The 25062-nt window shown below is 49.8% G+C and overlaps 8 protein-coding genes across 14 annotated transcripts; 3 read left to right on the forward strand and 5 right to left on the reverse strand.

Annotated features, from left to right (window-relative positions):
• Positions 1-155: 155 nt before the first annotated feature.
• LOC108026355 (structural maintenance of chromosomes protein 1A) lies at positions 156-4674 on the reverse strand. Its single transcript, XM_017097262.3, has 11 exons — positions 4174-4674; positions 3963-4111; positions 3734-3902; positions 2653-3675; positions 2024-2593; positions 1705-1960; positions 1349-1653; positions 1175-1287; positions 614-1114; positions 372-549; positions 156-309 (listed from the first exon to the last, which is right to left on the reverse strand). The coding sequence occupies exons 1-11, from the start codon at positions 4570-4572 to the stop codon at positions 247-249; spliced, it is 3726 nt and encodes a 1241-aa protein (XP_016952751.1). The 5' UTR covers positions 4573-4674; the 3' UTR covers positions 156-246.
• Positions 4675-5496: 822 nt separating this feature from the next.
• On the forward strand, positions 5497-7769 carry LOC108026153 (heat shock protein 68). Its single transcript, XM_017096888.3, has one exon. The coding sequence runs from the start codon at positions 5712-5714 to the stop codon at positions 7623-7625; it is 1914 nt and encodes a 637-aa protein (XP_016952377.1). The 5' UTR covers positions 5497-5711; the 3' UTR covers positions 7626-7769.
• LOC108026158 (rhodanese domain-containing protein CG4456) lies at positions 7707-8365 on the reverse strand. The gene has a single exon (XM_017096893.3). The coding sequence runs from the start codon at positions 8277-8279 to the stop codon at positions 7812-7814; it is 468 nt and encodes a 155-aa protein (XP_016952382.1). The 5' UTR covers positions 8280-8365; the 3' UTR covers positions 7707-7811.
• An 837-nt stretch (positions 8366-9202) lies between these two features.
• Positions 9203-12120, reverse strand: LOC108026154 (phosphatidylserine decarboxylase proenzyme, mitochondrial). The gene is made up of 2 exons (XM_017096890.3): positions 11930-12120; positions 9203-11181 (listed from the first exon to the last, which is right to left on the reverse strand). The coding sequence occupies exon 2, from the start codon at positions 10766-10768 to the stop codon at positions 9419-9421; it is 1350 nt and encodes a 449-aa protein (XP_016952379.1). The 5' UTR covers positions 10769-11181; positions 11930-12120; the 3' UTR covers positions 9203-9418.
• A 17-nt stretch (positions 12121-12137) lies between these two features.
• On the forward strand, positions 12138-13739 carry LOC108026155 (beclin-1-like protein). Of its 2 annotated transcripts, XM_017096891.3 has the most exons (3): positions 12138-12384; positions 12439-13486; positions 13542-13739. In XM_017096891.3, exons 1-3 carry the CDS (start codon positions 12270-12272, stop codon positions 13645-13647), a joined length of 1269 nt encoding a protein of 422 aa, XP_016952380.1. In that variant the 5' UTR covers positions 12138-12269; the 3' UTR covers positions 13648-13739. The 2 variants fall into 2 exon arrangements, with proteins under 2 accessions (XP_016952380.1, XP_043948553.1); XM_044092618.2 differs by having other exon boundaries at positions 12138-13486.
• LOC108026157 (replication stress response regulator SDE2) lies at positions 13726-14709 on the reverse strand. The gene is made up of 2 exons (XM_017096892.3): positions 14539-14709; positions 13726-14476 (listed from the first exon to the last, which is right to left on the reverse strand). The coding sequence occupies exons 1-2, from the start codon at positions 14629-14631 to the stop codon at positions 13862-13864; spliced, it is 708 nt and encodes a 235-aa protein (XP_016952381.1). The 5' UTR covers positions 14632-14709; the 3' UTR covers positions 13726-13861.
• Positions 14710-14934: 225 nt separating this feature from the next.
• LOC108026152 (nucleolysin TIAR) lies at positions 14935-19953 on the forward strand. 5 transcript variants are annotated; one of them, XM_017096885.3, is made up of 5 exons: positions 14935-15005; positions 16455-17578; positions 17699-18619; positions 18691-18784; positions 18836-19953. In XM_017096885.3, the coding sequence occupies exons 2-5, from the start codon at positions 17351-17353 to the stop codon at positions 19015-19017; spliced, it is 1425 nt and encodes a 474-aa protein (XP_016952374.1). In that variant the 5' UTR covers positions 14935-15005; positions 16455-17350; the 3' UTR covers positions 19018-19953. The 5 variants fall into 5 exon arrangements, with proteins under 5 accessions (XP_016952374.1, XP_050745019.1, XP_043948538.1 ...); XM_050889062.1 differs by having other exon boundaries at positions 14984-15005; positions 16458-17578; XM_044092603.2 differs by having other exon boundaries at positions 15005-15147.
• Positions 19954-20475: 522 nt separating this feature from the next.
• LOC108026406 (spastin) lies at positions 20476-25045 on the reverse strand. 2 transcript variants are annotated; one of them, XM_017097331.3, is made up of 6 exons: positions 24018-25045; positions 23410-23580; positions 23069-23257; positions 22702-22868; positions 22256-22508; positions 20476-22192 (listed from the first exon to the last, which is right to left on the reverse strand). In XM_017097331.3, exons 1-6 carry the CDS (start codon positions 24763-24765, stop codon positions 21447-21449), a joined length of 2274 nt encoding a protein of 757 aa, XP_016952820.1. In that variant the 5' UTR covers positions 24766-25045; the 3' UTR covers positions 20476-21446. The 2 variants fall into 2 exon arrangements, with proteins under 2 accessions (XP_016952820.1, XP_016952821.1); XM_017097332.3 differs by lacking the exon at positions 23069-23257.
• Positions 25046-25062: the final 17 nt, after the last annotated feature.

A 25062-nucleotide genomic window follows, 5' to 3' on the forward strand; every position in this document is an offset into this window, starting at 1 on the left:
GTACAACCAACGCAAGCCCAAAATAAAGGAATCTATTAAAGTTGCAGAACCTATTTTCAAAAAAAATTGGTAGTTCCATTCATTTTTTGGCGTAAGTATTGTGGGCGAAATGAATTGATTATAAAATGTGATTTTGCATCGATGGACAGTGGAGATTTTACACATTTACTGGCTTTATTAATTGGAAATTGCGAGCTGTACTTTAAACTAACATCTAGTGCTTACAACTATGCCGAAACATGATCTTTACGTGTCCTCGAACTCTGTCAAGTCCATTATATAAACATTTGATACGAGGCAGTCCCCTTCCTGAAATAGAAAAGTAAACCAACGTCAGTAGGTGTCCGCACCTAAACCACTTCAATGCCTACCCCAGGTGTAATGCCCACAAGGGCATCAGCATGGCCATAGAACTCTTCCTTCAAGGAGATGACGATGGTCTGCAGATTGGTCGTGTGATCCCTTATGTACGAAGCGACTTTGCCAATGTTCGTGTTGTCCAAGGCGGCATCAATCTCGTCGAGCACAAAGAACGGCGCTGGTTGAAAGCTTAAGGAGATAAATCAAATATATATTAGAATTTTAAAGACTCATTTAAATGAAGTTTAATAACCTGTGGGTGGAGAAGAGCAGGGCCAGGGCAGCGATGGTTTTCTCACCACCACTCAAGTTGTTCATGGGCTGGAAACGTTTGCCGGGCGCCACACAATTGTAGTTGATACCATCCAGATATGGTTCCTCGGGATTATCGGGTCCGATGTAGGCCTGTGCCGCCTCGTTGCGAGCCAGTTTCTTGTAGATGCCATCGATGGCATCCGAGATGTGCTGACAGCAGGCCACAAAGCGAGAAGATCGCTCGTTCTTGACCCGCTCGAATGCCGCCTTGGCCTTCTTGGCCTTTTTGCGCGCATTCTCGAACTCCTCGTTGGTGGATTGCACTTTTTCCGTTACGGCATCCAGCTTCTGCATGGCCTTCATGTTTGGCGTCTGAATGCGCTCCAGGACGTCCAGCTTACTTTGCAGTTCCTGAAGCAACTCGTGGGTCTTCTTGAATGCGGAGTCATCCTTCAGCTTGGCGTACTCTCGTGGTAGAGAACTATAGTCCACCTCAATGCTAGGGATAAAATAAACATTTTAAATCCTGCAATTTGGAAAATATTATTAGAGAGCTTACAGATTTTCCATTGCTGCTGCTGCTGCTGCAGAGGTGGATGCAACATCTGCGTCACTTTGCCGCACTGCGTCGTCCAGCGAGCCGCGCAACAATGGCACCACTATGCAATCGGTCTATGAGCAGGAAAATAAAATATTAAATTCATAGTTTTGAAAGGTAATAAACACAACTCACTTTCGCTTGCAACAGTATGTTCTGTCGTTCGTTTTTCTTGGCCTCGATCTTTGACTCCACCGCAGATAAATGGCTGCCCACGTTGTGGATTTCCTTGGCCAAGTTTGCCACATCCCGTCGTGCCTTGGAAATGTCCTCCTCCATGTCATCAACGGCTTGCTTCTTGGATTGCTTCTCCTGCTTGAACTTTTCCATTTTCTCCTTGTCCTCGTCGATTTCCTTGAGATAGCGTGCCTCGGCCGTTTTGAGTCCCTCCAGGGCGTCTTCCTCGTCCTGCACACTGCGCTCCCAACGCTCAACGTTCTCTGCAAGTCAATTGATTAAATTGGTTCCATATACGATCCGCAAGTACTTGCTTTTCGTGTCCTTCTGTTTCTCGAAGTCCAGCTGTGAGTTTATGGAATCAATCTGCTGCTCGAACTCGGCCCGCTTCCGCGCTCGCTCCTGCTGCATGACCAGCTCCCGCTCCTCGTACTGCCGAATGTTCTTCACACCCAGGCGGCGGCAGAAGTTGGCGTACACTTTGTCCTCCACATTGTTCATGTTTTCTTTGATTTCCTGGATGTGCTCTTCGCGGTTTTGCATGCGGCGCTCGATCTCGTTGATCTTGGGCTGGCGAATTAAGATTTATAAAAGATTTATTTAAGTTTAAGATAAATTTAAAACAAAACTTACCCCGAAATCATCCAGCTGGGTTTGCACCTGCTTTAACTGACTGTCATACTGACCAATTGACTTCTTGGAAGACTCCAAGTCGACCATGCTGTACTTAAGCCGGTTCTCCAAGCCCTTGATCTGCGACTCCACAGTGGCAAGCTCACTCTGCTTGCGTGACTTCTTCACCAGCTCCTTAAGCTCTTCTTGGAGGCGTTCCTTCTGCATTTTCAGCTGGGCCATGTGCTTCTCGTCCCAACGCTTGGCCTTGCGCGCCAAATCGTGACTGCCTCCAGAAATGAGACCTGATTTCTGATAGAAGGTTCCGTCCAGGGCCAGAGCATCGAAACGGGAGCGGTCAATCTCATAGGCCACCTTCATGGCATCCTCGGGAGTCTCGCAGACGAGAGCATTGCCTGTGGCGAAGAGGACGGCACGTTCGATCTCCTGCGGCTCGAACTTGAGTACATCGAAGACCAGTCGTACATTGCGCGGATCGCTGATGTTGCGGAGGCGCTCCTTTAGGGGCTTCACTTGCAGATAGTCCAAAGGCAAGAAGGTTTCCACCTCCAGCATTTGCTCCTTCAAGATCTGTCGGACAAATATAATGATTAATTACCTGGAATCCCCGCGAAACAAATAAAACCAACCTGAATACAGTGTCGAGCTGTCTTTTCGGTGTCCACAATGATGGCTTCCATGAACTTGCCCAGCACTTTGGTGACGGCCACATTGTAGCGCTTGTGCGTGGGCTGACACATGTTGATCATGCGGTCATACACGCCTGGAACCTGCTTCTTGAACAGCTCCACCACCTCCTGCTTCTTTTTTCGCCGCGCATCCTCGTGCTTATCGCTCTTGGCATCGCCCAGCTGATCCCGCACGTCCTCCAGCTCGCGTTGCTTCTCGGCTATCTTTTCCTTAGAGGTGCCAACATCTCGGCGGAGTTCGTCCTTGATTCGATTCTGCTCCTCCAGCGCGGCTTGCGAGGATTTGATGTGATCCATCAGTTTGTCTCGCCGCTTAACAGCTTCTTCGCGCTGCAGGGTGAGCTTCTTGAAGGATTCCTCTACGGAAGCGCGTCGATTGGTTTCGCCGTCGAGTGTGTCCTGCTCGGACTTCTGTTCCCGATTCACTGAGTCCAGCTCGGAACGGTACTGAGTGGCTGTGGCTTCCGCCTCCTGCTTCAGGCGATCGTACTCTTGCACCAGACCTTCCTCCATGTTGACGCTCTTGCCCCGTCGCTGCGATTCGTTCTCAATCTCGTCCTCGAATCGCTTTTTCAGGGCCTCCACATCGGCCAGCTGCTTTTCCAGTTTTCGGATGTCCGACTGGTGAGCATTGTCCGCCTCGCGAGCCGTCTCCAGGGTCTTTTGCAGCGAAGCTAGCTTCTTCTTGCAATGGGTAACCTTCTCCTTGGCCTTGATGTACAGCGGCCGGCGTTTGTTCATCTGGGTCTCAAACTCGCGTATCTCCTGATCGATTTTGGCCAGGTCTCGAGTTATCTTTCCGGCGTCTTTCTTCTTTTCGCGCAGGATTTCATCGGCGGCTTCTTTCCGCTGCTCGACTGCCTTCACTTCCTGCTGCCTTACCTCCAAATCGGCTGTGTACTTCCGGATGTCCCGCTCCACGTGGAAAAGTCTAAACAGTTGATACTCAACTTGTTTCTCGTTCTGTTAAAGTCAAAGGTGGTTACAAAATGTATACATTCAGGAGAATGGAAACCCATACATATTCGTTTTGCAGGCGGGTGTAGCGATCGGCTTCCATCTTCTCGTGCTTGGCCTCCTTGCGTTCCGCCGCGATGCCCTTTTTCTTTTGGTATGTAAACTGCGTCTCCTCCTCGGCCACAATCATTTCCTGCTTCAGGCGGTTGTAGTCGTCCTTGAGCAGTCCAGATCTGCAAGAAGTGAAAAAGGTTAGAGCCACCTAGAGTTGTAAAGCTACTCAGTTAAGTTACCCGCTAATTTCCTCAAACAAAGCGGTGCGTTCCTTGGGCGTCTTCATGGCTATGTTCTCTACAGCTCCCTGGAACACCAGAAAGTTCTTGGCCTTGGCATTGATGCCAATCTTCTCCAGCTTGTTCAGGTATGTGCTGCTCGAAACGCTCTGAAAGGAGTCAGCAGATTAGTTGGCTACCAAGGGGATAATCAGGTGTCGGCCGAACGTACCTCTCCGTTGATGCGGTACTCCGAGGAGCCGCTGATGACGGCCCGCTGGAAGTCCATGTGGCGGTCGTGGTTGAGCACAAACTTGGCCGTCACATAGCAGCTGCGCGAAATGGGCTTGCCAATGGAGGAGCCGTGGATCAGGTCGTTGAGGCGCTTCACTCGCAAACTGCTCGTCTTCTCGCCCATCACGAAACTGATGGCGTCCATGAAGTTGGACTTGCCGGATCCGTTCGGCCCGATCACCGCGTTGAACTGCTTGAGAGGACCCACCACTATGTGGCCGCGGTAGGACTTGAAGTTCTCCATTTCGATGAACTCCAGGAAGGCCATCTCGTCGTCCGGCTTGCGGACGGGCGCTGCCGCCATCCTGTGGGACACCTCATCCTCCTCGTCGGCCATTCGCACCTCGGGTTGCGCAAAAATCCACGAGTAATAACAATAAGAGCGCGAAATTAATTTTTTTCGCTAGAAAGTAATAAGACGCTAGGGATGGTAAGGTGTGGGAACATAACTATCGATACGATACACGACACGATAGCTTATCGCAAATCGATTGTGCAAATATCGATTAATTTCCCTAGGGGAAATTGAGAAAGTGTTTTTAGTCTGGACTCCAACCATAATTTAATTTCCAATTTCCAATGAGCTGCAATGAATAAATTTTATTATATATATAAAAAATATATAAGAGCAATTAATTGTCATCATGAAGACGGGACAGAAGTATTTCAAATTATTCTTATTGTTCTTGTACTTTCTATTTTTTACCCACTTACCCACGACTCCCCGCTAGAAAGAATTCTAAACTTTCAAGTAATTTTCGAAAAATGCATTTTTAACAACATAAAACTCTGTTGGGTCGAAAACATAAAGGTGCGCGCACACTGAAGCAGTTCGAAAATGTCTGAATCACTGTGTGCTTAATTTGCATTTAATTATAAGGCCTTTTGCGTGGGAAAACTAAAATAAGCGATACATGCATATGTGTTTTTATACAGACGTCAATCAGGCAAGAAAACATAATCTAAAAATATGAATGGCTTAATGTATTAATACGAAGTGTGCCCAAAATAGATGCCCACGAATTTATTCTTATGGCCCGAATAGATTCGAGTGCTGACCTACCCTACACAAATGAAAGTCATATCCGATTGTTCTTGAACTTTCTACTCCTTCCATTCCTCAGAATTTCCCTGCCGGTGCACACTAGTTGCCTCGCTCGCACTCACACGAAATGCCTCGAATGTTCTGCCCCTTTCTCGCAGGGAAATCTGGAAAATTCCCCTCCCTGCGGCTGAGTATAAATAGCAGCGCAAATTTCCCAGGCGCCACATTTGAAATCAAGCAGCCAAAGTGAAAACACTTCAAGCAAGCGAGAACAAAAAGAAAAGTGACATTTGAATATTGAAAAATAATTTCAACAAGAAACCCGAAAACGAACTAAAAATTATAAAAATTAAAAGAAAACACGTTTCACAAGAAAGCGCAGTTAAATAATCTTTAAAGTTCCAACACAAAAGCGTGAAAAACAAACAAAAATGCCAGCCATTGGAATCGATCTGGGCACCACGTACTCTTGCGTGGGCGTCTTCCAGCATGGAAAGGTTGAGATCATCGCCAACGACCAGGGCAACCGCACCACACCATCTTACGTGGCCTTCACCGACTCGGAGCGCCTGATTGGAGACGCCGCCAAGAACCAGGTGGCCATGAATCCCAGGAACTCGGTCTTCGATGCCAAGCGCCTCATTGGCCGCCGCTTTGACGACCCCAAGATCCAGGAGGACATGAAGCACTGGCCCTTCCGTGTGGTCAACGACAACGGCAAGCCCAAGATGAACGTCGAGTTCAAGGGCGAGGAGAAGCGTTTCGCCCCGGAGGAGATCAGCTCGATGGTGCTCACCAAGATGAAGGAGACTGCGGAGGCGTATCTGGGCACCACGGTCAAGGATGCGGTCATCACAGTGCCCGCCTACTTTAACGACTCCCAGCGCCAGGCAACCAAGGACGCCGGCGCCATCGCTGGCCTCAATGTGCTCCGCATCATTAACGAGCCCACTGCGGCGGCTCTGGCCTACGGCCTGGACAAGAATCTCAAGGGAGAGCGCAATGTGCTCATCTTCGATCTGGGCGGTGGCACCTTTGATGTCTCGATTCTGACCATAGACGAGGGCTCCCTCTTCGAGGTACGCTCCACCGCCGGAGACACCCATCTGGGTGGCGAGGACTTTGACAACAGGCTGGTCAACCACTTGGCCGAGGAGTTCAAGCGCAAGTACAAGAAGGATCTGCGCTCCAATCCACGCGCTCTTCGACGCCTTCGCACCGCCGCCGAGCGGGCCAAGCGAACCCTGTCCTCGAGCACAGAGGCTTCGCTGGAGATCGACGCCCTGTTCGAGGGCCACGACTTCTACTCCAAGGTGAGCCGTGCCAGATTCGAGGAACTGTGCGGTGACCTGTTCCGCAACACGCTGCAGCCGGTGGAGAAGGCTCTCAACGACGCCAAGATGGACAAGAGCCAGATCCACGACATCGTCCTGGTCGGAGGCTCAACGCGCATTCCCAAGGTTCAGAGCCTGCTGCAGAGTTTCTTCGGTGGCAAGACCCTTAATTTGTCCATCAATCCTGACGAGGCTGTCGCCTATGGAGCTGCCATTCAGGCGGCCATTCTGTCGGGCGACGAGAGCAGTCAAATCAAGGACGTTCTCCTGGTGGATGTAGCCCCTCTCTCGTTGGGCATTGAGACCGCCGGCGGGGTGATGACCAAGCTGATTGAGCGCAACAGCCGCATCCCATGCAAGCAGTCTAAGACCTTCACCACCTACGCGGACAACCAGCCGGCGGTGACCATCCAGGTGTTCGAGGGCGAACGCGCTCTCACCAAGGACAACAACGTGCTGGGCACCTTCAACCTGACGGGCATTCCGCCCGCTCCCAGGGGAGTGCCCAAGATCGATGTCACCTTCGACCTGGATGCTAATGGTATCCTGAATGTGACCGCCAAGGAGCAGGGCACTGGAAATGCCAAGAACATCACCATCAAGAACGACAAGGGGCGTCTTTCCCAGGCGGACATCGATCGCATGCTTAGCGAGGCGGAGAAGTACGCCGAGGAGGATGAGCGTCATCGCCAGCGGATCGCCGCCCGCAACCAGTTGGAGAGCTATGTGTTCAGTGTGAAGGAGGCGGCCGAGCAGGGCGGCGATCGCATCAGTGCGGCTGACAAGAGCAGTGTCCTGGAGCGCTGCAGCGAGACGGTGAAGTGGTTGGACGGCAACACCACCGCCGAGAAGGAGGAGTACGAGCACAAGCTGCAGGAGCTGACTCAGTTCTGCAGCCCCATCATGACCAAGATGCACCAGCAGGCAGGCGGAGATGGGCGCCAGCAGGCTCCCAACTGTGGACAGCAGGCGGGCGGCTACAAGGGGCCCACCGTCGAGGAGGTGGACTAAGTCACTTAGTGATCCCACTTAGATGTTCCACTAACATAGATCTCATAACCAAATAAACTCCTGGTCAAATACTAAGATATATTAAATTAGAATATGCTACTGAGTAGTATTTAATAAATGTTATTTATGACTTGCCAAAACGTATGCAATGTTTTTACTTTTAAAGTTAGACTGGGGTATCATCATCTACTTGGGCAGACCCTCACGTTCGGCCCAATCTAGCCAGGATCCCTCGTAGTTTTTAAGGTTCTTGTAACCCAGAGCAGCTGCAGCTTCTGCGGCCTTGAGGCTCCTCTTGCCAATCTTGCAGTGGAAGATGATTTCCGTATCCGGTTTCGGCTTTTCCCGGCCATATTTCGATTTGAAGAGCTGCTCACTGGCCGCCAGCTCCTGGCTAACCACTCCCAAGGGAATGTTGATGCTGGCGGGGATTTGGCCGGTCTCCCTCAGCTCCTCCGGCTCCCTGACATCGATGAGAAGCTTCTGTGGCTCACTGGCCAGTTTCTTGACCACATCGTAGTCCACAATACCAATTGCCGGCGGGTTGCTGCTGTACAAGCGCTGCATAATGTGGCTTTGGGGCTTTCCGGTTGACTGCACCAGCATCTGGGATCTGGCGACCCGCAGGGTCATTAAACACTGCCTCATCAACATTTTAATTCGGTTAATTACTGATTTAATTCACAACAAATAACAATTGTTACGTAAATCGCAAACAACAACAAGTGAAAGCCGGCTGTCAGCTGTTTAACTCAACTCACCATCACATGAGGTGAATTAGCTGAAAGGTGAATTCCATTTGGCGCCAATATTTGAAATTAACCTATTTAAATTAATATCACGTTTGTTAGCTATTATTAATAGTTAAATGCTTAAATGCATTGTTTATGTGATTTCCTTTCTTTTTATGATAATTTTAAGCACTATAAACAAGCCAGCCTTAACCTTAAAACCATTTTACATTTTCTGGCAACACTGTCTGACTTAGAATAGGCGCCACATTCAAAAGTTCCCCGCATCGATTACCCTAATGTCGGCTGACGCAGATGCTCGGATCATAATCAAATCGGTTGCCAGGCGAATTACCAACACTCACGGACTTCGTGGAGTGTGTGTGTCAAGGCCTGGAACCAAATCACCCGTCACCGCCTGATAAGTTCAACGAACAAGATTCCCGTCGGCCGGGCTTGATTGAATCAATTAAACGAAATGGATTGCGATCCCGGATTCGGCGCTGAAGTAAACATTGGGTGGGGTAAGGCATAGACGACTGGGCATCTCATCATCGACAGCGGCACGCGCTTGTCTAACCAGAATGGATGTGGTTCAGGTTCGGGTTCACTGATAGCCCGGCTGACAGCCGGAAAAGAAGGCGAATCTGGTCCCACCCCCGGAGGCCTATTTGGCCCGATAAGCAGCCCACAGTCGCAGTCTCCTGATCCTCAGTGGCGGGGGGTTCAACGACTGCTGTTCGAACCGGTAACGCTTATCACAACGCCGTCTGATAACGCCCAGCCCACCTCAACAATCGGTGTGCCACTTAAGAAGCGCGTGCCGGAATGAGTTAATTGACGAGCTATTGTTGTTCTCAAAGATATTTCGACGTTTTATTGTATAAAATATAGCTTACAACTACAGAAATGGCAACAATACACAGTTTTAGCTTCGCAGGATGTTCACAAAATACATTTGCCTGAGACTCGAGCGTCTAATGCTAATACAACGAGTGATGTGAACAGATGGGTGACAGGACTTTGCACTGATTCGGTACGTGATAGGAGCTTCTCCTTCTCTCATTTGGCCCCCGCAATGTGGCCCAAGGACTCGCCCACGCGAATCTTCTGGCCGGCGACAATGTCGAATTTGAAGTTCTTGGGCGCCTCGAAGAGCAGGACAATGGTGCTGCCCATGTTGAACTGACCCACCAGGTCGCCTCTACCGAACTCTTTGGGCGGCGCAGCTGGTTCCTTGTTCAGAGCCAGTTCATCGTACTCGTAGGTGCTGGGCGGATGCTTGCCGACATTGAAGCCAGTCCAACGGTTCGTCTTCAGCTCGGCATCCATGTAGATCTCGACGGATCCCACGTTGGTGGCACCCACGGCGGTGTAGGAGAAGAATCCATGCTTCCACTGGCCCATGTACAGCACACGTTCGTTCAGGCAGAACAGACCAGGCAGCCAGCCGGCCACTTTGGGGCTCACGGAGAGCAGTTCGCCGGAGAAATGACGACGGATGGTCGGCTTCCATTCGGTGGGTGAGTGGAATCGGTGGTAATCTCCAGGGGCCAGATAAATCACGCACTGGTACAGCTCGGTGGAGCCATCGCTCTGCTTCTTGAGTGCCTGGGCGTAGGAGGCACCGGAATTGGCCTGCTCCACAGTCTCTAGCGGGCCCAAGAAGTCCTCGATGCTGTAGCTGACACCCTTAACCTGTTCGATCAGCGAGTCTGAGGCGCTGCCAAAGTGCAGGACCTTGCCGTCGGCGGGCGAGACGAGCGGTGCCTCCTGATTGATGACGCGGACACCCTCTCTAAGCGGTCTTGTGAAGAACTCGGCCAGGCTGTTGTAGTGCTCGTACTCCGGATACTGTGCCTCGCTCAGATTGACGTTGAACGTGTTGGAGTACCAGCCGTAGACATAGGGACGCAGACTAGGTGGCAAGTAGCAAGCGGCCAGCCAGCCCCAGCAGCGGCTGATAATGCGCAGGGGCAGGGAGCAGTAGATGCGCGACTGCAGCTCGGAGGCGGTCCTGGGCTGGCCCTCCTGATCGCAGCGCCGCTTCTGCAGCTGCCACTCGATGGCGCCAAACACACAGATGCCCATGGGAGCCCAGCGCAGCAGGAAGCCCGTCCAGCGTGAGAGTATGTTGCGCCGCAGCTGGGCCAACTCCTGGCTGGGATTGGGCTGTTGTTGCTGCTTGTGGTGTGGACGTCTATGATGTAGGGGCGCCTCCTTGGAGGCGGAATTCGAGGAGAACTGTCGGAAGTGACGGGCCACCGGCAGACTGGCATTCTGAGCCTGCGGCTGGGGTCCCTTGATGGTCTGCAGCTGAAGCTGGGTCGGCTGATGCTGCTGCTGCACCACCTGTCTGAGATTGCCGGCCTTCAGGAGGAAGCGGCCACGAGGTACGAAGTAGGAAACCATTGTTACTGTTGCTCTTGCTATTCTATTGATAAACCGCAGCCCCCGCGGCACTGCTAATCACGTAATCACGTCTGCTATGCCTATATGCCTATGGCCAGATAAAAATGGCACGATGTGGAACTGGTCTCGGTGTCTGCTTCTGTTTTTGTTTGTTTAATCTGGCGCGATTAATTCGGCTGTGGCCGGGCTGTCAAGTGACTGGGACTGGGCGGTGCAAATCCGCGAATTTAGAATTCCGGCTGAGGGACTGGGAACAGATGCAAAACAAAACACTGGACTGGCATTCGGCTGCGGGGGGATTTCGATGGTTCACACGGCACACTCTATGTATGTCGCAATTCAAATGTGCGGGGGAGTGGGAATTCTGGATGTTCCAATTGTTGCTTCCGTATCGCTGTGATGCCTGCAAGAGACTGAAAGTTTTCCATGGGTCGTCAGAAGCGAAGAGGCTACAATGTGACCACCGCCAGTGCTGCCAGCTTTTAAGAGCTAGATTACGGACGCCAAAGCGCGGGCTGCCAAATTACTGGAATATTCGAATTTGTTTAACCACAAACATCACAATAACAATGTGTTTCCTAGCAATAAACTTTAGTTTTTGAATTGTTCATGTTTTAATGCGAATCTTTATCAGTTTCTCTACTTCGGTTATTCATGTTGTTATGACTTATTCCTTTCTTGGACTTTCCTCGCTTATCATCGCTTTTGGCATACAAACCACAACACGCAGATTGCGGAAGTCAATGTCCTTAACCTTTAATACTTTGCCTAGATGTGGGGTACCAAATACGTCATTTTCCCATCTTCAAAGCTCAAAAATCATCTAATTGACGCAGTTTATTAATGAAACTGGTTTTTTGGTTTCTTTTCTTTAATATTGTTTTTCAACTTTTTGAGTACTTTGGAAGCTGTGTTTGAAAGCAATTTGTTTAGAAGCGGGACTGCAATCTTACAATGTGGACATGTAAAAAACATTTTTTTTTAAACCCCTTTTGTTACAAGTTTTTCTCATATTATAGTATTTTTTTACAGTTTTTTTTTTGTTAGCCTAACATGAAAAAAAAAGTTTTTGTCTACTTAAAAAATAGCCACATTTGGCTATTTTCTTAGCTAGCCTGGCAGCTCTGACGACGGCGCTGCGTCTAACGTTCTGTTGCTTACCAAAACAAACTAAAAACGAAACCGCTCGAGTTCTCTCTTATCGCCAAGAATTGGAATGGTGGTCAAGGCCTGCGGCTCCGCGGCACGCTCCGGCCGGACACAATTGGGCAATGTTTTTGTTTAAAACAGGTTTTTTCGCTTTTTTCTCTTTTTTAATTGCCCTGTTGTTGACTGACAATTTACTGTCCGATTAACTGCGCCATTTTTCGACTCTCTTTTATCGACGGGGTGGCAACTCTGGCAGCAGCTGCCAACAGCTGATGGCTTATTTGTGTTTTGTTACACTCCGTGGAAAATTGAATTGTTTGCACACATCGAGGGACAACAAGAAGCGAGCACAATGAGCGAGGCGGAGAAACAGGCGGTGTCCTTCGCCTGCCAGCGCTGCCTGCAGCCCATCGTCCTGGACGAGCAGCTGGAGAAGATTAGCGTGCACGCCATGGCGGAGTTATCTTGTAGGTGGTGTAGTAAACATCCAGGAAACCCCTCTAATGATTCACCCATTGCAGTGCCCATCTACAGAGACAATGGCAACACTCTGGACCCCCAGGACGCCAGCAGTTTCGACCACTTTGTGCCGCCCTACAGGCTCACGGATTCGATCAACGGCACTGGCTTTATGCTGGTCTCCGATGGCAGGGACAACAAGAAGATGAGTGCCGCCTTCAAGCTAAAGGCGGAGCTCTTCGACTGCCTGTCCTCCAACTCGGAAATTGATCATCCGCTGTGCGAGGAGTGCGCCGACTCCATGCTGGAGATCATGGACCGGGAACTGCGCATCGCAGAGGACGAATGGGATGTGTACAAGGCGTATCTGGACGAGCTGGAGCAGCAGCGTGAGGCGCCGAATGTAGAGGCACTGGACAAGGAGCTGGACGAACTGAAGCGCAGCGAGGAGCAGCTTTTGTCGGAGCTCAAAGAGCTCAAGAAGGAGGAGCAGTCGTTGAACGATGCCATTGCCCAGGAGGAACAGGAGCGGGAGGAGCTGCACGAGCAGGAGGAGAGCTACTGGCGCGAGTACACCAAGCACAGACGTGAGCTGATGCTCACAGAGGACGACAAGCGCAGTCTGGAGAGCCAGATCGCCTACTCGCGTCAGCAGCTGGACAAACTGCGCGACACCAACATATTCAACATCACCTTCCACATCTGGCATGCCGGTCACTTTGGCACCATCAATAACTTTAGGCTGGGTCGGTTGCCTTCTGTATCCGTGGACTGGTCCGAGATCAACGCCGCCTGGGGACAGACAGTGCTCCTGCTCTCCGCCCTGGCCCGCAAAATCGGTCTCACCTTCGAGCGGTATCGCGTGGTGCCGTTCGGAAATCATTCGTACGTGGAGGTGCTTGGCGAGAATCGAGAGCTACCGCTCTACGGCAGCGGCGGGTTTAAGTTCTTCTGGGACACCAAGTTTGATGCTGCCATGGTGGCCTTCCTCGACTGCCTCACCCAGTTCCAGAAGGAGGTGGAGAAGCGCGACACCGAGTTCCTGCTGCCCTACAAAATGGAGAAGGGCAAGATTATCGATCCCTCCACGGGAAATTCCTATTCCATAAAGTGGGTTTGGTTTTTAATTATTTTATCAGGAATAGTAACGATGGTTTCTTTGCAGGATCCAGTTTAACTCGGAGGAGCAGTGGACCAAGGCCCTGAAGTTCATGCTGACCAACCTGAAATGGGGCTTAGCCTGGGTATCCTCGCAATTTGTGTCGCCGTGATGTTCTCTTTGGTCATTAAAAAGATTATTTATACAACTACTTATTAATCCTCTTAGTGCTTAGTATTAAATCGAAATCTTTCAAATTTTAAATGCTAGTCTGCATTTAAGTTATTTTATTAACATGTCGGGTTGGGATTTTATATTGATTGGAAATTACAGATTGTAATAACTTGCGAATTTAAAAAGTAGTACTTAAATGTTAACCTATTTCTCTAGTTTTTGATGGCCTTTTTCTGTGTTTCCGGCTCCTTCTCGCTGTCGTCAGAGTCTGAATCGGATCCTGAGATGTCATCGCCTATCCAAAGAGCCCCCTTTTTCTTCTTTTTGGCCTTGGTTTTGTCTTCGGCGGGTGATTTTCGCTTGGTGCCACTGGTGGAGGCTTCCTGGGCCTGCGCTTGAGCCTGTTTCTCCTTGATTTCCTCCGCCTGTTTGAGTCCCTCCTCGAAGGCGTCGTTGACCTTCTCGGTGAGATTTGCCCTGGCCTCCTCGTACTTGTCGTCCTTGAAGTCGTGCTTTGGCACAGCTAGCAGTTTCTCGATCTTTCGCTTCTTCCGCTCCTCGGCTTCCCGTTCGCGCTCGCCCTGTTTGTCCAGCCAGGCGCGCACTCGCTTCTCCTCGTTGATGTCCCTCAGGCGACGACCGCTCAGATCCCGGCAAGCCTCGCGATTGGTGGTCTTTTCGATTTGGGCGCCAATGGCTCGCAGCATGGAGCCGAATCCTCCCTTTCCGCCCACCTGGCGCAGGATGCAGTGGACATCTCCATGAGGCAGTTCCCCCACCAAACGTTTACCATTGCTCACCAGGTAGTAATCCTCAGGTTGCAAGTTCTGTAAATGAGCATCCCATTAAGCAATCTCATGAAATTCCTTTTGCAAACTTAGATACTCACTGTGTTCTCTTCAATCCGGCTGCATAGCTCATCGTAGTCTATGAAATCCTCGGAAATTAAATATTTATTGTTTATAAAAATATTTATGCCCATTTTGTCTTTCTCCCTTTTCGATAACGATTGTTAATTCTGTTCCTCTTTGCTATGCATCTGCGGCCGCGGCGCGTGTGCTAGAAAGAGAAAGCGGTGATGCAAGCGATATCGGCTGCCCTAGAGTTGCCACTTTTCGATAACCTTGTTTTAAATCAATTTAATTCGCAAGTTATGAAGTGATCTTTGCTGGTAAGGCACTTAAACACCATTAAATAGTCTCATTAAAATAATTTCTTAAGTAAGCCGCGGAAATGACAGACTTTTCATTGCCTTTGCCAGCTTGCCGCCATTGCGTTTTTATTTTCCAGCGAGTTGGCAGCCCTGGCTCTCGCACACAAAATCTCATTAATTAGTTCGCATTTTAGACGACGAAGGTAAAAATTTAGCGACGCGTTTAACTCATGTACTTCTGCCTCAAAAACAACGGGAGTTGTGCAGTTTAAACAGAAACCGGTAGCGGCTAAGCCCAATCGTTGAGTGAAGTGTGCGAAAAGAGTGCTGAGCAAGTAAAATGCGGTAAATTTACAACCGCAGCCACGTCACAGAGAGCGCATTAAAGAAAAAGAGAGTGCGGATTTTGGCAGCGAAGTCTGCGTCCGAACAATGGGCATTAGCATAATGCAACTATAGCGCGGCGGCGGCGACAAATGTTGAGCCCAGTTTTCGGCATCGCTGGGTGGGTCGAGCGGGGGCGGGGGCGTGGCGGCCGCTGGAGGCGGGGGAGCGGCATTAAAAGATGGCAGCACAAAAGCGAACATACATACATACATACGTATAGCGGCAAGCTGAAAAGGCAAATGAAAAGTCCCGCATTCAAATCGCCTTGGTATTGGTATATTGGCATTAGTTTAAATACACTCGATAGCCAAAACCGAAAAAAAGCAAAAGCAAAAGAAAAGTGGCGACTCATGTGAGCAAAACGCAAACAAAAAGACCAGCGCAAGACGCCTCTCTGTGTGTGCCAGTGTGTGTGTGTGTGCGTGTGCGAAAAGAGACGAAGAAAATAAGCAGCAAATGAGCAACAAAAAAACCACCCCGCCATTCCCTTTTCTCCTCGTCGCTTCGCCTCTTCTGTTCTGTGACTTTGACTGACATTTTCTAGCGCCGCCGCCGCTGTTGTCGCTGTCGCAAATATAATCAAAATCAAGTTTAGTGCTATGCAAATTAAAATTTGATTTCATTTCGCAAAGAGCATAGAACAAGAATCTAATGCGCCGGTTTTGCAAATTTCCCTCATCTTTCTCTTCCATCACCCTGTTTTCCTTTCTCCTCATTTTGTTATCGACGGTCATTCATCTTCTAGTCGATTTTCGTTTTTCCTTTCGCCCTCTAATTCGTCGCTGCGTTGGTGTGCCTATGCCTATGTGTGAGTGTTGTGCGTGAGTGGCCCAAAAAGAATTTGGCCAAACTGCTAGGAATATTGAATACAGAAATTTATTAATTATAAACTAAATCATTTCGCAAGGCCCGCGAATTCGTTGCGAATGAATGGCTATTGTCAATCCAATCGCTTTGTTATAAAAGCACGCAGTCTCTTTCCCTACCCCTTGCGCGCCATCTCACTCGCTCTCCCTGCCGCCCTGGGGTGAGTGCTTGTGTGTGTGCGTGCGAGGGAGCGTGCGTCTGTGTGTGCGTGTCCCTGCACTGCTTTGCCGCCTTCTTTGTTCCCCGCATGCGAAAGGGGGCGGGGCGGGGTGGTCGATTTATATCCATATCATTTGCCTGGTTTAAAGCCCGCCGATCATGTGCCATTAGACCTTGTCCCACTCTTCCGGTTATCAGCCCTCGACTAACCCAAATTCTCTCTCCCCTCTCTCTTGCAGCAGCAGCGATTCCAGGGGTCAGCTTCGAAACCCAAAAACAACACTTAACCTGCGAACTTTCACACTGTTCAACATAGCCAACTAATTTTTGTACAAGAACAAGAACGAGCAGCCGCAACCAAGTATTCATCTATACATTTATACAATCCTGTATATTGGAACGGACGAACGGACAACAACTTCACATATATACATATATATATTTATATTTATTGTAAAACCAACACCCAAAAAAATCGAAGGATTGAGCAATTCCGAAGTACCCACAGTACTGTGTACCCCAAGGAACCCCGAATCCGATTCCGAGTCCGTACACCCCAGGCCCCCAGGAAGCGGAGTTAGCCGATTATACTAACATAATTAGAGCGACAAATCGTATATTCCGAAACACTCCATTAGCGTTTAGTTAGGACAGATATATTTATACATATACATATAGATGTTTAACGAAATTTTCAATTAGGCGCCAGATTAGTAACGAAGCAAAGCAATAAACGACGAACCTCAGCGTTAAGCCTAAAGATCTACCTACCTAGATGCAGCATATATAGTTTATGTAATCCAAATACCAACCAGCCAAGTCGAGAGTGAGTCGAAGAGTAGTAGAACAAATCGAAAGTATTGAAATTTCTAGCCGAGTTCTCTGTTAGCAGCTAGCCACCGTTTAGATTGCCGCAAAGACACCTGTTTAATTAGCGCAGATACATATTTAGATTTTGTACGTAGCTAGGAACAACATCTGCAAATTTTTTGATATTGACCCTTCCGACTTGAAATTGATGCGGCCAGTTGCAGTTGCTGCGATTCCGGTCCGAGTGTAGAGCCTTGTAGATTGCCGACGTAGCCTAGTGTAGAGCCCGATCGAAGCCACAGTCCCAGGACACCATCCGCCAGCCATGGACGAGTCACAGCCGAAGACCCTGTATGTGGGCAACCTGGACAGCACCGTCTCCGAGGACCTGCTCATCGCCCTCTTCGGCACCATGGGCCCCGTCAAGAGCTGCAAAATCATCCGCGAGCCGGGCAACGATCCGTACGCCTTCATCGAATATTCCAACTACCAGGCAGCCACCACGGCCCTGACCGCCATGAACAAACGCCTCTTCCTCGATAAGGAAATCAAGGTGAGTTGACTATTATTCGTGATAAGCTAGGGGAATGATAAATGATCTTTATAATTTCATGTCATTTACATTTAATAATATTTATAACCACCTATTAACAAACTATATTATTTTTTGCAGGTAAACTGGGCCACCAGTCCCAGCAACCAGCCCAAGACAGACATCAGCTCGCACCACCACATATTCGTGGGCGACCTCAGTCCCGAGATTGAGACGGAGACCCTGCGCGAGGCGTTCGCCCCCTTCGGTGAGATCTCCAACTGCCGCATCGTGCGTGACCCGCACACCATGAAGTCAAAGGGTTACGCCTTTGTGTCGTTCGTGAAGAAGGCGGAGGCGGAGAACGCCATCCAGGCGATGAACGGCCAGTGGATTGGCTCGCGGTCGATACGCACCAATTGGTCCACGCGCAAGCTTCCCCCACCGCGCGAACCGTCGAAGGGCGGTGGTCAGGGAGGCGGCATGGGCGGCGGACCAGGAGGCAATGGGTCCGGCGTGAAGGGCAGTCAGCGCCACACCTTCGAGGAGGTGTACAACCAGTCGAGCCCCACCAACACCACCGTATACTGCGGCGGCTTCCCGCCGAACGTCATCAGCGACGACCTGATGCACAAGCACTTTGTCCAGTTCGGTCCCATTCAGGACGTGCGGGTCTTCAAGGACAAGGGCTTCTCGTTCATCAAGTTTGTCACCAAGGAGGCGGCCGCCCGCGCCATCGAGCACACGCACAACAGCGAGGTTCACGGTAACCTGGTCAAGTGCTTCTGGGGCAAGGAGAACGGCGGCGACAATTCGGCCAATAACCTCAATGCCGCAGCCGCTGCGGCAGCAGCCTCGGCAAATGTAGCAGCCGTGGCAGCGGCAAATGCGGCGGTTGCCGCTGGAGCGGGAATGCCCGGTCAGATGATGACGCAGCAACAGATAGCGGCCGCCACAGGAGCGGCGATACCCGGCCAAATGATGACGCCCCAGCAGATTGCAGCCGCCACAGCGCAGTATCCGTACGCCTATCAGCAGATGGGCTACTGGTATCCCCCAGCGGTGAGTTTTAAGTTCATTATTAAGGAAGCCATTTTTAGCAAACTTTACTAATTCATTTCACCGTTTTCCAGGCCTACCCCACAACCCAGATGCAGACGCAGTACATGCAACAGGGCTACTATCCCTACGCCTACACTACCAGTGCTCAGCAAGCGGGAGGTGTCCGTAAGTAGCATTTTCTCAGTCCCTTGAATTCGCTTAACGTTTTTTAATCAGCTTGCATACAATTTTCAGCTGCTGGATACCGCATGGTGCCGCCGAATGTGGCATGGGGCGTGCCGGGGACTGTGGTGCCCGGCGTAACGGCCGCCGCAGCCTCAGCGGCCGCAGCAGCGAACGGTTCTCTTGCCCCGCAGATGATGTACAGTGCTGCGATGCCACAATACCAGACCCAATGAGCTGAGATGTGACGCCAGCTTCGACGCCGTTTGCAGCATCCGGGAAGTCGCCCCCAGCCGCAGCCACAACCACCACTGCTGCACCATCTGCCGCAACTGCAGCAGTTGCAATCGCAAACGCATTACGCACGTTTAGGTTACGTACAATACCGGGTAGTAGCAAAGTCGGAACCGCTTCTGGCCCTGCCGGTGGGCAGCAGTAACAGCAGCAGCAGAAGCAGCCTCATCAACGGTGGCGTTGCAGCTGGAGATTAGAAAGGCGCACACGAGTGAGTGTTGTCTAGTTAGGAGTTGTGGCTACGGTTGCGGCTGACTGCGGTGGACGGAAACGGAAGCTGAATCGGAACCGAGGGTGTAGAGCCCCAAAATCGAAGGTCGAGGCGGCGCGTGGTACTCAACTTCAAGTGAACCACGCCGGCGACAACTGAAACAACATCAACTGAAAAGCTCCGGGCGATGGGCGGGTAGCTGTAACAATCTAATCCAATCTAAGTACGTGTTAAAATAATTTAATGATTTGTAATTTAAGCAGATAATAGGCGTATAAACGAAACGGAAACAAAATAAACCGAATGAGAAGTTCAACAAAAACAAACAGATCAGAGAAAAGGCAATTACGCGCGACAAAGCTAAAAAAAAGCACACACAATCGAAAAAAAAAATCGTGACAAAGCAAATTGTAATTGTAACTATGTGGAACATGTGTCAACGAAAACTGAAGACGGGAAGGGAGGCGTCAGTAGGATGAATGGAAAGCCACAAGCAAGCCGAATGCAAAATCAAGAGGAAAAACAAATTTAGTCACTAAGAGAATGTAAATTCGAGCATACATATTGTATATTTCCAATGTGGAAAACGAAATGCGATATAAATATGTAAAATGTAAAATAAAGAAACAAAAAAATATATAAAACAAGTGAGAAAACGAACAGAAAACGATTTTCAAGGAGGACAGGGAACTAAGTTGTATATAGGTTGTAAGAAAAAACTTGAAGGTAGATTCCAAGTCCATAAAATGTGTATTTTGGAAGTTATCAGTACTTTTTTATTGATTGTAATCGTGTGAAACGAGGTCAAACTACTAAGATTGTTTGAAAGTATCCAAAATAGAGTCAGAGATCCCGCTCATTCATTAAATATTGAAAGGTCAACTTGACTACAAATGAATGAAAGCCTTTAAAAGTTCTACAAGTTTAGGATCTGGTTTTCATATGACATATGTGTGAGTTGCGCTGCTTCAACATACGGACTTCAAAGCTTTATCATGTTGATCCCTATTGGAGCTTACTTTAAATGCAAAACTAGTTCCCACGAATGCTTCTTTTCCATGGACTTTCGCTTATTTTGAATGCGCCCGGTGATGTCAGCTGCTATTTTAAGCTACAGATTTAATACAAATATTCAAGCACAACCAATGCTTTCCAATAATACAGGTATGAATTAACGATGCAATTGATGTCTTTTGAAATCGATTTTATTTAGCGTATTCTAGAGATTTATTTGTTGTATATTTTTTTGTATGCATGTAGTTTTGGATCTGTGTTTAGTAACTAGTCATAGAACTCAAATTCCGGGTGGGCGAGCTGCGTAGAAGCTGGTTCAAAGTACCGCGATAAGCACGAGCATATGTGCGGGTGTAGATGTTCTGAGTGATCTGATAACACCAGATCCATACGCACCTGCTAGGTACAACAATTTGAAAGTGTTACTAATAATATAGGTGATTCGGAGACGATTGTATTTATAGCCGTAGGTACATCGATTGAAACAAAGGAACTAAACTATACTAACGATACGGAGACAGTATAACTATTAAAACTTAAATCCGACTCTGCGCTGGTAAATGTATCTTTGTTGGTGTGTGTATAAGTATATCTCATCGGTCTTAGGACTACGCTTACTTCTAGATTACATGTAGCTTGTGGATGGGCACTCAATGTACAACAAAAATATGCTCTATTGGTTCAGGGATACAATGGAAGTAGTTGTGAACTTCTTGGGCCGCCTGTCTTGAGAAAGAAACGCCACTACAAGGAATGTTCCAAAAACTTAAAACTAGTTTATAAAGCAATGTGCCCTTGAATACAAGTACGAAACGAAAACAGGGCGGAACTACTGTTCTAGCAACTCCTGCTGCATGACGGGGTGCCGCACCACATGGACAGGGCGGTAAAACGACCATAGTACAATAACCTTAGGCTAAAACACAAGATATCGCATGGGAACAAATCATATTGAATAATTCACTGGTTAATACAAATCTAACAATGTTTGTGAAACTCAAATTCTAAAGATTGAATAGAACCTGAAGTGAAGATGGGTCACATGATCAAAACTAGAGCAACGGCTAAGAATAACGTACTGACACTCACATCACAGCTGCTTCAGACTGGAGTGATGGAGGGGGCAGGATCGCTGGCTAGAACAGACTAGATGGTGATATCGCCGTAATCCTGCGACCACTTCTCGTACGAGTTAAGGCTCTGCGGCGCCACCGAGCGCCTGATGCGCTTCAACGAGCTGTGGAAATCCTGCTCTGTGATCGCACGCATGGCACTGATGTCCAGACACTTAACTTGCTCCACATTCAACTCTCGGATGGGCTCCAGGGCGGCGTCCTTGGCCAGGGCCGTCAAATCGGAGCCCGAGTATCCGTCTGTGATCTTGGCCAGGCGACGCAACGCCTCTGTATCTAGCGGACTGCCCTGCTTCTGCAGCAGTCGGTTAAGGAGCAGCTCGCGGGTCTGCTCATCGGGCAGTGAGACGTAAACGCGCTTCGTGAACCGACGCAGAGCGGCCTCGTCCAATTCCTGCGGTCTATTGGTGGCGGCCAGCACCACTATTCTATCGCCCTCTGGATTACCAGGCAGGCCATCGAACTCCACCAGGAACTCGGTCTTTAGGCGACGGGAAGCCTCATGTTCGCTGCTGCTGCGCTCCGAGAGTAGAGAGTCTACTTCGTCGATGAAAATAATGGAGGGCTGCATGTGGCGGGCCACTGCGAACAGGGCCCTCACCAGTTTCTCGCCATCGCCTACATACTTGCTGGTCAGCGAGGCAGCCGAAATGTTCAGGAAGGTGGCACTGCACTCGGTGGCCACGGCACGGGCCAGCAGGGTCTTGCCATTTCCGGGTGGACCGAACAACAGAAGTCCCTTGGCTGGGGCGCGGAGTCCTGACAAGAAACGGAGTAATGGTTAAAATCATGTTTCTCATCGCTTTTGAAAGGCAAACTTACCCGTAAACAGCTCCGGCCGGACGGAGGGCAGAATGACCATCTCCTGAAGAGCCTGCTTGGCCACATCCTGGCCAGCAATGTCCGTCCACTCCACTTTGGCCCCGCCCTCGACAATCTCATCGAGTATGAGCTGCACCAGCTTCTGCTCAACGCCTTTGACGCTCACCACCGGCGTGCTGGAGCCACTGCCACTGGGTCCGTTGTTGTTTATGGGAGTTCGTGAACGCTGGGGCGGCGTATTACGACCCGAGGACTGCAGATTAAAAATGAACAATATAAAAAACTATATAAAAAATTTAACAGCTAAATATTCCCTATGGAACTTCCCCCCGGAAATGTGCCAAATTTGTACAAAATGAGCTGATTTTTTGATAACATTTCGCTGCGCTGCAGACTTTCCAAAAAATGCAAACAGATATGTGTTGTTTATTTATCCAGATACTTACAAACTGGCGCCGAACGGCGGGAGGCGTGGCAGCCGTCTTGGCTGGCTGCCTTTGGACGGCGCCCACGGATGTTTTGGAGCCAAGGTTTCGCGGCAGCGTTTGTGACTTGTTGGCCACGGCCAGATTGACGGGACGCTTGGTTCCAATGGTTAGCTTCCGACCAGATGCTGTGGAAGAAACAAGGTAGGCTTGATCAGAAAAGTGCCATCCAGCAGAGGTTACTCATTCTAAGCTACAATTTGGCCAATCGAAATAAAAATCGTAATAAAATCGGGTGCCCAGTGAGTGGTGATAGGGACTGACTGATCGCTGTGGCGCTGCCTGGTGAGGATCTTGTTGGGTGCGCTTTAGCTGGTGGTCAACTTACCCGTGGGCTGGGCACTGGTGGTGGCCTTGGGCCCGTAGCCACTGCTGCGCACCTTGTTGAGCTTCATGGGTTCGCTGGTCATGCCCGCCAGCATGGGCTCCCTGGACTTCTGGGGCCTGCTTTGAGCCTGCTCCTTCTGCTTCTCCTTCAAGGAGAGACGCTGCATTTTCAAATCCTCCTCACGCAGCGCTGCGCATCGGATGAACGCGAGTATGTGGACAAAACCAAGGTGGACAACAACAAAAAAAGCAGGAGAAACGTGCAAAATGAAAACAAAAACAAAAAATGAGGTAAACAAAAACTAAGTTTCCGGGGTAAGGGGAGCGTGGTCGGGCACTCACCGAGAAAGTGGAGACGGTCTCGGGCCATTGAAAGGTTCGTCTGCATCTTGTCATGCAGCCGCTGAGCCCGATCCCAGACATCACCACGTCCACTCCAGCAGTCGACAGCTATGCCATCCTCCAACTCTTTGATGCCTTTCCGGTAGAGCTCAATTGCCAGCTCTTTGTGACCTGGAATGAAATATGAAGGAGGAATGTTCGAGTGAGATTGGACTTTAAAATATCCTTTTAAGGTTTATAATAGTGGCTTTCCTAAACTTTCTAATAATGGGTATTATAAATAACATTTTAAAATGGAAAATAAAGAATATATTGGTAGAGTAAACAAGAAAACATATACATTTTGATCGCACTAGTATACCCTTCAAGTACCAATAAAAAAAGCATAGGATTGAAGGACTGTCAGTCCATAAGTGTCCATCAAGGCGAAACACTCCCCCGTTTCCTCCGCCGCCGCCGACATGTGGGGCATCTTTTGTGCGCGCGTTTCGGCTTATTGATTCTCACACTCGACAGACAACAAAAGCCAGCGGGCGATGACTCATTGAGCATCGAGTGCTCGAACTCGAACTGGAGCTGCCACCCCCGTCTGCGCCCCCGCCACTCACCTTCGTTCTCCTCATCAATCTTGAGCGCCTTGGAGATGTACTCGAAGGCGCGTCGATGGTGATGCTTCTGCTTGGCCAGCAGAGGATCACCGGGACCTGGTGAGTAACCACCTCCGGGACGATTGGCGGCCATCTCCAGCGGTTGAATGGGTCGGAAACGCTGCGGCTGATTGGATAACTGCTGTTCCGGGCCAGCACCCTCGCTGTTAAGGTCCGGATTCAGGGATTGCTGCTGCTCCTTGGAGGGGTTCTGCACCACAATCTCGATGTTGCAGTCGCGTCGGTGCGGGCGGTAAATAACTTTTGTGCTCGCCCCGTAGAGGTAGCGAAAAATACAAAACAGCTGATAAATCAGCGAACGCAGAACGTTGAACAGAAAGATTATGGGGAACGAGACGACGTAGAGGTTCTGTTTGTGCACGGAGGACGAGTAGCCGTAGCCGTACTGATGATGGTGGCCGCTGCGCGGGGAGCACGTAGTGGGGGTCAGGTCATCTGTGGTGGTGGTGTCGTCGTCGCCGTCTGGCGAACTGCCCGGACTGCGGCGATTAGAGGAGCCTGCTCCTCCGGCAGAAGAGGCGCCGGCTACAACGGCCGCAACGTTGGACGCGCTCGACGAGCGATGCGTGGACTGGCGGCCACCGACTCCTCCGCCCGAGGATCCCGTTCCCCCGCTTGACTTTATGGGTGACTTGGTACTGCTGCTGCTGGCGCTGGAGGAAGACGACTGGTTTTTGGTGCGTACCATCGATATCGATTCCGCGCTGTCTGCGCGTCCAGCACTCCTGCCCCCCGCTCTCCTTGCCCGCACCCCGCAAAAGTTGCACGGGGAAGTTATCCTTTGAACCTCTTCGGCTGGCCGTGGCACGCGTTGGGTATTGATGCGGCACGAAAAACAAATAAACAACGGAGGGGCTCTATGATTGTTTGTCTTTCGAGCTGACGCTGCTGATATTCATTTTGCTGATATCCCAGAGTTCTGATTTTTCTCCGCACTTACAACTCTCTGGTGTTGAAAACTGAAGCTAAGCTCTGGAGCCCAGCC

This window comes from Drosophila biarmipes, chromosome 3R (genome assembly GCF_025231255.1).
Source record: "Drosophila biarmipes strain raj3 chromosome 3R, RU_DBia_V1.1, whole genome shotgun sequence".
Classification (NCBI taxonomy): Eukaryota; Metazoa; Arthropoda; class Insecta; order Diptera; family Drosophilidae; genus Drosophila; species Drosophila biarmipes.